This window comes from Phyllopteryx taeniolatus, chromosome 14, assembly GCF_024500385.1.
Source record: "Phyllopteryx taeniolatus isolate TA_2022b chromosome 14, UOR_Ptae_1.2, whole genome shotgun sequence".
Taxonomy (NCBI): domain Eukaryota; kingdom Metazoa; phylum Chordata; class Actinopteri; order Syngnathiformes; family Syngnathidae; genus Phyllopteryx; species Phyllopteryx taeniolatus.
The window spans coordinates 5,521,192-5,531,732 of NC_084515.1; the positions used below are offsets into that span (position 1 = coordinate 5,521,192).

The window sequence follows — 10,541 nt, forward strand, 5'->3', positions numbered from 1 at the left end:
ACCAGTTCAGGGTGTACCCCGCCTCCTGCCCGATGATAGCTGGGATAGGCTCCAGCATGCCTGCGACCCTAATGAGGAGAAGCGGCTCAGAAAGTGGATGGATGGATGGATGGATGAAATAGTCGCTAGAAATATCATACTCGGAACCGCCAAAATTGTCATTGTTATTTACATACATACACGTCTGAGCATCTTTGTATTGTTGCAAGATGACACAGCACCAGTATTGTCTGATAGCTGTCTTTATTTCTTCCTTTGTATTGTTCATAATGCATCTTACTAGTTCAGTCGGAAGCAGGTGGGGGTCTTAGACTTTCGAGACCCCTGTGTCTTAAGGCCATTTAGTGTTAGTGAGATTGCATTCAGGCTGCTTTTCACTCTTCCCCCTCGAAAGTAGTCTGCCTTCCGCTGGGCCGATAGTGGACCTCATCGTCGGAGTCCTCCACGTGGGCTTGGAAGCAGCTGTTACACTTGTTCTGCAGACGTCTACTGAGCTGGAAGGTGCGCTCGGTGTTTGAAAACGTGTATTCTTGTTCCTTCAGTTTGGCGTAGTAGTCGGAAAACTTGTTGAAAAGAATAGAGATGGGCATGCCATTGAGAATGATGCCGAACGAGATGCAGCCAAAGGCCACGCAGCGCCCCAGGTAGGAGATAGGGACCACGTCTCCGTAGCCCACAGTGGAAATGCTCACCTGGACAAAAAGGATCAAACTTAAAACATAACTGCTGTTTAAATTGGTTACATTTTGGTATACTGGAAAGTAATACAATTGAACTGTTCAAATGTAAAAGAAGACACCTCCATTTTGAGTGAATTGAGTCAAAAGAGTTTGAGATTTTATTTTAGGTAGCCCTATTCTAAGTTAATATGTATTACCGGTAAGCAAGGAAGAGACTAATTTTGAAAAGAAAATCACGTCCAAAATGTTTACATAACTATAAAATTACACTGATATGGTAAGTATTATACTTTGTAAATAAAAATAAATAATACATGAGTGTACTAGAACTACTTTTAGAACAAAAGGCATATTTTTTTCGAGAATAAAGGTGCCTTTTCCAGAATAAAAAAATGCAATATTATGAGAGTAAAGTTGTATTTTTTAAATTCACTTGTTAAATATGACTTCCCTTATTAAACTTTGACTTAATATCATAATATCATAACTTTATCTTGAGGAAAAATACAACTTTATTCTCGTAAAATGATTACTTTTTACTGTGACGAAATACGTCTTTGTTATTTATGTATGTCTTTCTTTTTTTCTTGAAAAAATACAGCATTAGTCAAATAACAACACAACTTCTTTGCCTCTAAAATATCCATTTGTTATTGTAACATTATGACTTTTTCCTCTCAAAGGTAGGCAAAGTCTTCATTCCTTTGGCATTCAGGGCTACTACACACAGCAGTTATGTTTAGTTGCCATTAATATTATGAGAGGGTCCTTGGAACAATTTCATACACACCTGTCCTATCCAAACTGCTCAAAATGTAGAAACAAATTTCCTCCGATGGTGCTTAGTGAGATAACCCTACCACTGATTCTTAGCCAGGCGGCACAGTGGCTGACTGGTTAGAGCGTCAGCCTCTCAGTTCTGAGGAGCGGGGTTCAATCCCCGGCCCTGCCTGTGTGGATTTTGCATGTTCTCCCCGTGCCTGCGTGGGTTTTCTCCGGGCACTCCGGTTTCCTCCCACATCCCAAAAACATGCATGAATTGGAGACTCTAAATTGCCCGTAGGTGTGAATGTGAGTGCGAATGGTTGTTTGTTTATATGTGCCCTGCGATTGGCTGGCAACCAGTTCAGGGTGTACCCCGCCTTCTGCCCGATTATAGCTGGGATAGGCTCCAGCACGCCCGCGACCCTAGTGAGGAGAAGCGGCTCAGAAAATGGATGGATGGATGATTCTTAGCCTGAACTTGACTTTTGGGGTCAAATTTCCCCCTCCAGACTAGATTACTGCAATGCACTTCTCAATGTGATCCCCAGCAAAGGCACCCAAAAACTGCAGTACTATATATTCAGAACAGTTCTGCTAGGATCCTGATGAGAGTGCAGAAATACAAGCACCTCCATTCGCTACACTGACTCCCCACCTTGTCTCTGCTAGGAATGAGTACAAAGTGTGTCTTTTATTACCTCCCAATCCATTCGTGGTAATGCATCCCTGTACCAGACAGAGCTCCTCACTCTAAGTGGTAGAGAAACTGAATGGCTGGTTGACTTCAACTGTTTTTTTGTTGCTGTTGTTGAACCTTACAACTGTATGGTAATTTGTTTATCATTATTAATTGATGAACGTTTTAGGAATGAGCTACAAATTCCCTGAAATCAAAATCAGAATCAGAATCGGAGAAAAATTCCTTGTGTTTTTTGGACATACTTGGCAAAATAAAGATGATTCTGATTCTGATTCCAAGTATGATTCTGATTCTGAATCCGATTCTGATTCTGATTAAGTGCAGTGGAGTTCTAAGAAGAGCTTCACACATTGCAATTAAGTATAGTTGTGTTTAATGGTCCAGTGAACTTCCTGGCATTTCTAGAAGCCATGAACATTGACATAATGTATCAGAGTCATGCAGTTGTTTGTTATTATTAAAATCATTCCATTTATTTATTGCCACCATATACATAAATTATAATCCAGGTGAGGTATGGTACACCGTCACATTTGAATGAAGAGTTTAAGGGGGAAAAACAAACACGTCAGAATCCTGGAATCCTTACCGCCGCCCACCACCAGGCATCTGGGATGCTGCTGAAGGGCGTTCCAGGCTGGTCCGCCTCCACTGAATGCATCAGAGCTGAGAAGCTGAAGATGCCCATGGCGATGAAGAGAAACAGACAACACACCTTAAAGACAATAATGCAATTGGAATGGTCAACAGAAAACCCAAACAAATTATATCTGACAGGTTTTTTTTCTAAATTGGACATTATTGATTTCACAGTTTTTACACGTCAATGTTATCCTGTTAAAAGAATTCATTGGCTAAAATTGAACAGGTTCAATGTATGACAATATGGCAAGATTATGAGGGCATTTATCTCATTTTGGAAAATATATTGATATTTTCAGTTGGATTTATATCTCGGCTCTGGCTTTTGTTCTGATTAAGCCATTCCTTTGTTGAATTGGATGTATAATTTGGATCATTGTCTCGCTGTGAAAAATGACATTATTCATTTTCAGCTTCCGAGCAAGTGTAAAATTGACTGATATTTATTTGTAAGCGGTCATCAGGCCTTCAAACCTTGATGATACAACCAGTTGATTTTTATAGAATCTATATTTTTCCTTTTCAGATTAATTGTACACGTCGTAATTCACATTTTTTTCTTTCAATGCTTCCAAATCCAGCCAAGGCACATATTTTACATTAGATGAATCTCATGACACATTGCCAAAATAAACATGTCATAGAAAGTTTATATACTGAAATATATACTTTCTCACCAATTTACTTACTCTTTGTGAAATGTGTGTCCATTTAGTTGAACACAAAGTTATTATTCAATTGTATGAAAGGAAACTTTCTTTTCTTTCCCAAGTTATTGGGAATTGTACATTCTGTTATCTAATGGAAGACGATTTAATTGTTTTTTTCCGGTCACTATCGGACGTTGGCATAGATAAATGAACACAAATACACTACATTGTTTGTAATAAATACACATTTCTGGCCCATTTAACTGAAATTGGATTATTTCCCACTGCGTTGGCTGGGAATCAAAGTGTACTTTATTTGTAGGAAGTTTTGCATTGCTTCCTACCTGCTCAGAGCACTGGCGAATAGTGAAGCCAAACGCCCTCATGCCGGTAGAGTGACGGGCGAGCTTGAGGATACGGAAGATGCGCATCAGCTTGACAACTTTGAGCACCTTGCTGACTTTGCTGACCCTCGCCATGGCCTTCAAATCTTCCTGTGCGCTGAGGTCCTCCGAATCGATCACAAACGTCTCAAACATGATCTGGATAAAGTACGGCATGACGGCTACCACGTCGACAAAGTTGAGGGCACTCTTGACAAAATGCTTGATGTCGGACGTGGTGAGCAAGCGCAAGAAGTACTCCAAGGTGAAGAAAAGGATGGAGGCGATCTCCACCCACTCCATGTAGGTTTTGCCAGCCAGTTTGTACTGCCTGAGTTCGTTCACCGTGTTCATCGTCATGGAAACGATGGAGATGAGCACAAAGAGACTGGAAAACACAGCAAAGGCTTTGGCTGACATGGAAGAGTAAGGGTTCTCCATCAGGTCCCAGAGAATCTTCCGAATGTTTCCGAGGAACATGGTCTTGTAGCCCTCGTCGTCCTGGTGAGGCTTAATCTCGTCAATCAGCTCCTGGTTGACCTTCAGTTGGTCTCTTATGTCATCCACCTTCTCTTCGAACAGAATACGGCAGCACCTGAAGAAAGCAAGAAGACGTACTGTAAGTCAGTGAGTACATGTGGCTCTCACAAAGCAAAAAATAATAATAATCAACCATGCTACATGCTAAGTTGGGGCACTCGTAAGTCAAGGTACCAATTATCAGTGATTACCAAGCACTGTGCCACGCGTGTCACATTTGTGTGTCGTGAACGATCCACAGGTCTGCTGTGGGATATAATCCAATTTCACTGGATTGTTAAATTATTTGTTGACTGCAAATAATGTATCTTTGCTCATCTATCTATGACAGCAACATATAGTGATAGGCCCAAATTTCACATAGAGAAAGTACATTTGTGAGTAAATTGAGACAATTTCAGTATATACTGTATACAGGACAGTACTTTTTGTTTGCTGATGTGTCGAGGGTGTCCTAATGTAAAATATGTGGCTGTTCAGGGTCATGGGGAACTGGTGACTATCCCAACTACCTTTGGGCAAAAGGCTACTGGACACACTGGACTGGTCGCTAGCCAATCACAGGGCACAAATAGAGACAGACAACAACTCATATTGTGGAAACTGAGCCCACACTGCCTGCACCAAAGTCAGGCAAGTGAACCACTACACCGTCAGCTTAACACCTGCATACTGTTCATTTTCCATGCACACATACTATCAATTTTGACCCGGGCCAAGAATATCTTCATAATTTGCCTATATCAAACCACAAATATTTTCAGAATGTGTCAATAGCCTGTCTGGCATTAATGAATGGATGATTAATCCTTAGTCAAATGTTTTAGAGAAAAGGGAAAATGGATTTTTATTTTTGCTACATTGCAAGTACTTGCTTCTGTAGGTATTAGGATCTCACGTCTGTGTCAGGGCAACTTCTGACCTCCGGATAACTTCTGTTCCTTATGTTAGGTACTGTATGTTTGATTATTCTTATGGGGTTTAACACTGTTTCGAGATTCCCCAACGACCCTTCGAAGACCAACAGGTGCATATTTCTGCTGGAAATGTGCAAACGTAGAGGAAAGACACAGTTCTCGGAACTGTTTCAAACCCACCATGAACACTGTCCAATAAAAATACACATACAGTATACATTACTTGGACTCTCCCACTGTTTCGAGATTCCTCCATGACCATTCTAAGACCAACAGGTGCAAGTTTCTGCAAATGTGGGGGTAACACAGAAAGTTTTCAGGTCTGATCAAGCTCCACCTTGAACACTGTTATCACTGTTCTAATTTAAGGCTAAATTTTCCTTTGAATGTGTGGGTGAATGGTTTTGTCTATGTGCCCCGTGATTGGCTAGCAACGTGTCCTGCCCAAAGTCAGCGAAGGGTATTTAGGGTTATCAGTATTAGAGAATACCACACCTCGGAGTGTCCTTCAGTTTCAGCCCCCAAAAGGACATCTCTTCCTCAAAGTTGACAGGGCAGAGACTGTCCATCACCCACAAGACATTGCTGCAATAATAGTGGAAGATGTAGTGGAAAAACATTGGGTCTCTATCAAAAAAGAACTCATTGTTCAGAACATTGTAGTCGTCACAGAGTGTCAGGCGCTTGGCTGGATCTTCACACAGTGCCAGGATTCCGATCCTGGTTTTGGGGTATTGGAGGACCAGATGTTTGGGGATGTGAAACACCTTCCCGCCCACGTTGAGGTTGACGATGTTTGGTTTCCTCAGTTTTGTTGCGTCGTTGCTCGGAGCTTTCTGCTCATCCGGAGTCTCCAGGTTGTCCATGGATGTCCATAACTTCACAGAACTGTCCTGGGAAAACGGGAATTCACTCTCTTGTTCCTCTATGCTTTGTGAAAAGCTCTTGTCCCGTTTTATCGTGGCAAAAAGACTGGAGCGCCGTTTCTTCAGCACTTTCAACTTGGGTTTTATACTCTCCATCGTGACGGCTCCTCAGAACACCTTCAAACAAACAAACCAAATTATGTGGGTGAAGTCAGTGGATGATAACCACAGCAATATTCCACAGAATCACCATTTAATCCGGATGTCGTCCTCCGGGAGTGACAAAATGCTTCCAGGTTGAAAAAGCTGCAGTGCTTGTCTCTCAGCATGTAAGAAGATCAAATGCATGAGTTAGGGATTCAGCCACCTCACTGATTCTCTAATCCTATTGCTGCTCTTTCTGTCCAAACGCAAGTTAAAAATACTGTTCAGAGGGATTAGTGTTGTGATTTAAAGCTTGAAGCTCTGACGATGACGAGAGTGTTGGGATGATGGTGCTGCATTACTAACGAAGCTGCGAGGCATCCAAGTCCATACCAATGATAAAGGCAGACTATCCGGCTCGATGCTGCATATCAAATTAGTTTCTCGAAGACACATAAGTGAATATTTGCCATTATTCTGTTGATTTAAAAAAATTTAACATTTTAAAAAGGTTAAAGGAGCCACTATAATAATTGTCCAATCTTTAAAAATACTTACAGTGGCTATCAAAAAAAGTCTAGGTGCCCCTGTTGTGTTCAAATTACAGGTTTTTGTGATGTAAAAAAATGAGTTTAAATACATTTTCCAGTATTGTGACCTATAACCTGGAAAACACATTTGGAAAAAGAAAATTGAGAAGGACAGTAAGGTTAAACAACTGAAGTAATGTGGTTGCACAAGTGTGCACACCCTCTTATACCTGGAAAGTGTCTGTGCTCAGAATTAACCAGTCAAATTCATGTTAAATAGGAGTTAGCACACACCTGCCTATGAATGATTTATTTAAATGGTGGCTGGTGTGTGCTGACTCGCATTTAACATGAGTTTGAATGTGATTGGTTAATTCGGAACACAGCCACATCCCCCGGTTATAAGTGTGTGACTTGTGCAACCACATTATCTCAGTTATTTTTACTTTGGCTCTTTAACTTTTTTTTTTTCTTACTTTTTTTTTTCATTTGAGTTTCAGGGTCGGCGATTCTCAACTGGTGGGTCAGGACCCAAAAGTGGGTCGCGGACAGGTAGTAAAAAATAAAAACTATAAATGGCAACATACTTACATACTTACTTACTGTTTCTTTATTTCATTGTTGTACATTCATTGTTCTCATAAAAAAAATTGTATTTACCATATTAATGACTTTAATACTGTGTCAGTGTATAAGTTAGTGATAGAGTTAGCGTGTTCTGACTTATGTACAGATTTGTAGCAGCTGAACTCGATCGAAAACCAAGGACCCCATGTACAGTGAAATATTTAACGATTTATCTGTTATTTGAAAAATAACATTATTTTAACAGACACACATGAGAAAGGTAATGAAACATGTATTCATACATGGAGCATGAGAGTGACAACATTTGAGAACCACAGGTTATAGTTCACATTAATGGTGGGAATGTTTTTGAAATTATTTATTTGGTATCATCTTATTTAGATCACAACAGGGTTGTGTAGATAATTTTTTTTATATATCAACTGATTTTTTTTTGGGGGGGGGGCTGAATTTTGAAGAATTCCAAGTTTAAGTATTCTAATTTCAATGTCTACTCAAGTTTCAAAATGTTAAGTTGAATGCTTGGATATGATATGCAGCAGTGTTGACTCAACAAAGAAAATAATGAAATTTTAAATAAAAGTCTTGCAAATTCATTCAAGTAGACCTTTTGTTTCTGTCAGTGTAAGGAAAGTAGATATCAAATTTATTTCGCTCTTTCTTTTTTATCCCTAACCTGTATGCACACATTTCAAATAATGATATTTGAATGCAGCACTGTGTTGCGTTCTACATACTGTAAGAGAGACCAAGTGTGCATACTGTACTATCATGCTAATGGTACTTGCCACAGCATTTTATTGTTTTAATATATTTAAATTTTTATATATTATAGTTTCTCACAGATATAGCCTCATTTAATATTAAAAATGTTACAGTTTGATTAAACAAATTTCAAATCTTTAAACTTGAACGTCATTGCTTCTTTTACATTACTTCCGCGATTTCTGTGACGTCCTTTCCGGTCGAACCTCCCAACATGGACGCCAGCCGCGTGCAGCCGATTAAGCTCGCAAGAGTAAGAAAAGCTCTAATTAAGTGGAAATTACCCACGTCATGTCAATATCTATATAATATAGACGCCATTATCATACAGCAAACGGAAATTTTGGAGTTAAACGACACAGTTTGGCCGGATTAGTTAGCGGCTTCGTAGACTCTATTGCGAAGGCCTGTTGGTCCTATTGCTAACTGCGGTGCTAAGCTAACGTTTCGTTGTTGACGCGTGGTTTCTGTTTGTCTCTTTTTCTTTATAATCTTGTAAGTATGCTGTGATAAATATTTTTTTGAAATGTTTAGGTTACCCGGGTACTTGGAAGAACTGGCTCCCAGGGACAATGTACACAGGTATGCCATGTTGACGCTGAAATGTTGGCTCAAATATTTTCCAGGGTTTATTAATATATAATAATATTATTATATTATTACTATATTAATATTTAAGTGTCTGGAGTTGAGTAATTGTATGTTCTGACAGTTATGATTCTAAAATTGTTAGTTGTATGTGGATTGTATTATTAATTGTTTACGTGTAATGAGTGGCCACTCTAGCTCTCTCCTTGCTAAAAAAATAATAATAATGTATATTTATGCTGAATTTAAAATGCACCTGCCACTATCGGATGCAATATTGGGTTCGAATTCCAAAACAGTTTTTGGTAAACTACATGAGAATTTTTGTAACGTGACTCTAAATTGCTATTCATTTTACCTATTGCATATATTTATTTTATATTTTGTAAACCACATCTTTGAACGAACAAGCCCAAATGTTAGTTTTTAAAACCCAATGCAGCCTTTGAGCTGAAAGGTTGGCCCACTACTGGTATATGGTCATAATAGAATTGCTCAGACATTGTGCCCTAAGCCTTTTGTTCACTACTGTACAGCAGTGTTTACCAATGTTTACTTCACCAAGGGACAAATTTTACTAAATTAAAAATCTCATGGCACACCACTCAATCAATCAAAAAGATCACAAAATGTATACAGAAATAAAATACTGAAATACAGAATATGTACCATCTGCCTGTCGCTGACAGATAAATGAGCAAAGATACATTATTAGTAATTAATAAATACGTTTTGGACAAATTTAGTACAATTTGATAGTTTCCCACAGAAGACCTAATGATCACTGGAAATCTCTGCTCTAAAAATTATATTTGTGGCCTTTAAGAACAAATGTGCCATCTTTCTCGTAGGTCCGTGTTGAGTTCATGGACGACAGCAACCGTTCAATCATCAGGAACGTGAAGGGCCCCGTCAGGGAAGGAGATGTGCTGACGCTTCTGGAGTCTGAAAGAGAAGCCAGGAGGCTGCGATAGGTGGACTCGCCGCACCATATTCAGTCAGTGAATGTCTGTTTCTTTTTTCATGGCTTTTGTTTCTGCAGCTCAATTGCAAACCCCCTTGTATCTAATACATTGATCAGCAGGAATGTTACTTTGTGTTTTCTGACGGCGCTCCACCCCCACACAGAGCCTACTGAAGTGGTGCTGACCAGACGCCGTTGAAGCAGATGATTTAGTCAAGTTTCACACGTTGAGGCCGACATCTCGCTTGTTCAAATGTTTTTCGAATAAATGTGGCCATTGAGAGAATGATGTGCAAGCCTTTTATTTTGACACTTTCTGACGTCACCATTTGACTCTGCTTACCGTGCAAGTTTAAAAAGAATATATCTGCCAATGTTACTAACGCAGTTGTAGTGAGTGTACTGGTGTATCTCGAGACAATGGAATCAGAACTAATTTCTGTACTTCAATTAAAAACTCATTCGCTACACAGTAAAATATGATTTTGATTTTGGCTAACATCTAACGAAAACCTACATTTTACCTTCAAGAAATTAAATGTTCATAAACTGGCAAAAAGAATTTGACAATGAAATGATATTGCCCTTGGGAAAAGTATTTTCTTGTCTTGAAAATCTAATTTGTGAGTTTTACTTTTGGAATTGCAATGCAAACATAAAATGAACAGAGTTTTGTAATTTATTGAGATGGATCTTTGTGCTTGAAGTATGAAAAGCATGTGTTGTAGTTCTAAACATAGCGTTAGCTTTTGGTATCCTGAAAATGTGAGATGTATCTGACTTCAACCTATAAAAAGAAGTCTGTGGGCCACGATTGAT

The 10,541-nt window shown here is 39.2% G+C and overlaps 2 protein-coding genes across 3 annotated transcripts; one reads left to right on the forward strand and one right to left on the reverse strand.

Annotated features, from left to right (window-relative positions):
• Nucleotides 1-224: 224 nt before the first annotated feature.
• si:rp71-39b20.4 (potassium voltage-gated channel subfamily V member 2) lies at nucleotides 225-6,525 on the reverse strand. 2 transcript variants are annotated; one of them, XM_061798403.1, is made up of 5 exons: nucleotides 6,394-6,497; nucleotides 5,773-6,320; nucleotides 3,782-4,415; nucleotides 2,735-2,860; nucleotides 225-692 (listed from the first exon to the last, which is right to left on the reverse strand). In XM_061798403.1, the coding sequence occupies exons 2-5, from the start codon at nucleotides 6,297-6,299 to the stop codon at nucleotides 375-377; spliced, it is 1,605 nt and encodes a 534-aa protein (XP_061654387.1). In that variant the 5' UTR covers nucleotides 6,300-6,320; nucleotides 6,394-6,497; the 3' UTR covers nucleotides 225-374. The 2 variants fall into 2 exon arrangements, with proteins under 2 accessions (XP_061654387.1, XP_061654388.1); XM_061798404.1 differs by having other exon boundaries at nucleotides 2,735-2,819; nucleotides 5,773-6,525.
• Nucleotides 6,526-8,328: 1,803 nt separating this feature from the next.
• On the forward strand, nucleotides 8,329-10,008 carry rps28 (ribosomal protein S28). The gene is made up of 4 exons (XM_061798441.1): nucleotides 8,329-8,423; nucleotides 8,705-8,752; nucleotides 9,610-9,755; nucleotides 9,887-10,008. Exons 1-3 carry the CDS (start codon nucleotides 8,385-8,387, stop codon nucleotides 9,730-9,732), a joined length of 210 nt encoding a protein of 69 aa, XP_061654425.1. The 5' UTR covers nucleotides 8,329-8,384; the 3' UTR covers nucleotides 9,733-9,755; nucleotides 9,887-10,008.
• The last annotated feature ends 533 nt before the right edge of the window (nucleotides 10,009-10,541 follow it).